The 418-nt window shown below is 58.6% G+C and overlaps 1 protein-coding gene across 1 annotated transcript in view; it reads left to right on the forward strand.

The window, feature by feature from the left end:
- The window catches only part of EMH_0012630 (uncharacterized protein), a gene marked incomplete at both ends in the record, with an annotated part of 1,299 nt that extends 1,042 nt beyond the window's left edge, over positions 1–257 (forward strand). Inside the window, one exon of the mRNA XM_013499584.1 lies at positions 1–257. Coding sequence (XP_013355038.1) covers positions 1–257 — 257 coding nt within the window.
- Positions 258–418: the final 161 nt, after the last annotated feature.

A 418-nucleotide genomic window follows, 5' to 3' on the forward strand; every position in this document is an offset into this window, starting at 1 on the left:
AAAACAACAAGGCAGCAGCAGCAGCAACAGCAACAGCAGCAGCAGCAGCAGCAGCAGCAGCAACAGCAACAGCAGCAGTAACGGCAACATCAGCAGCAACAGCAACAGCAACACTAGCAACATCAGCAGCATCTCCAGCCCCATCAGAAGCAGCGGCAAATCATCAGCAGAAGCAGCAGCAGCAGCAACAGCAGCAACAGCAGCAGCAGCAGCAGCAGCAGCAGCAGCAGCAGCACCTTTCGCAGCAAGTCCTTTGAGTCGGCTACAGTAACGGCTATCTTAACGGGGCGGTTGGCCACGGGGAGGCGCCGCCCCAGTGCTGGTAGTTCTGTCTCCATAGACACCGCAGCTGCTGCGGATGCTGCTGCTGCTCCTAGATGCAAGGCGGGCAGGCCGCCCCATAGAAACCGAAAGCTGC

The sequence above is a fragment of the Eimeria mitis genome, genomic scaffold (assembly GCF_000499745.2).
Source record: "Eimeria mitis Houghton genomic scaffold, Emh_scaff446, whole genome shotgun sequence".
In the NCBI taxonomy this organism is placed as follows: domain Eukaryota; phylum Apicomplexa; class Conoidasida; order Eucoccidiorida; family Eimeriidae; genus Eimeria; species Eimeria mitis.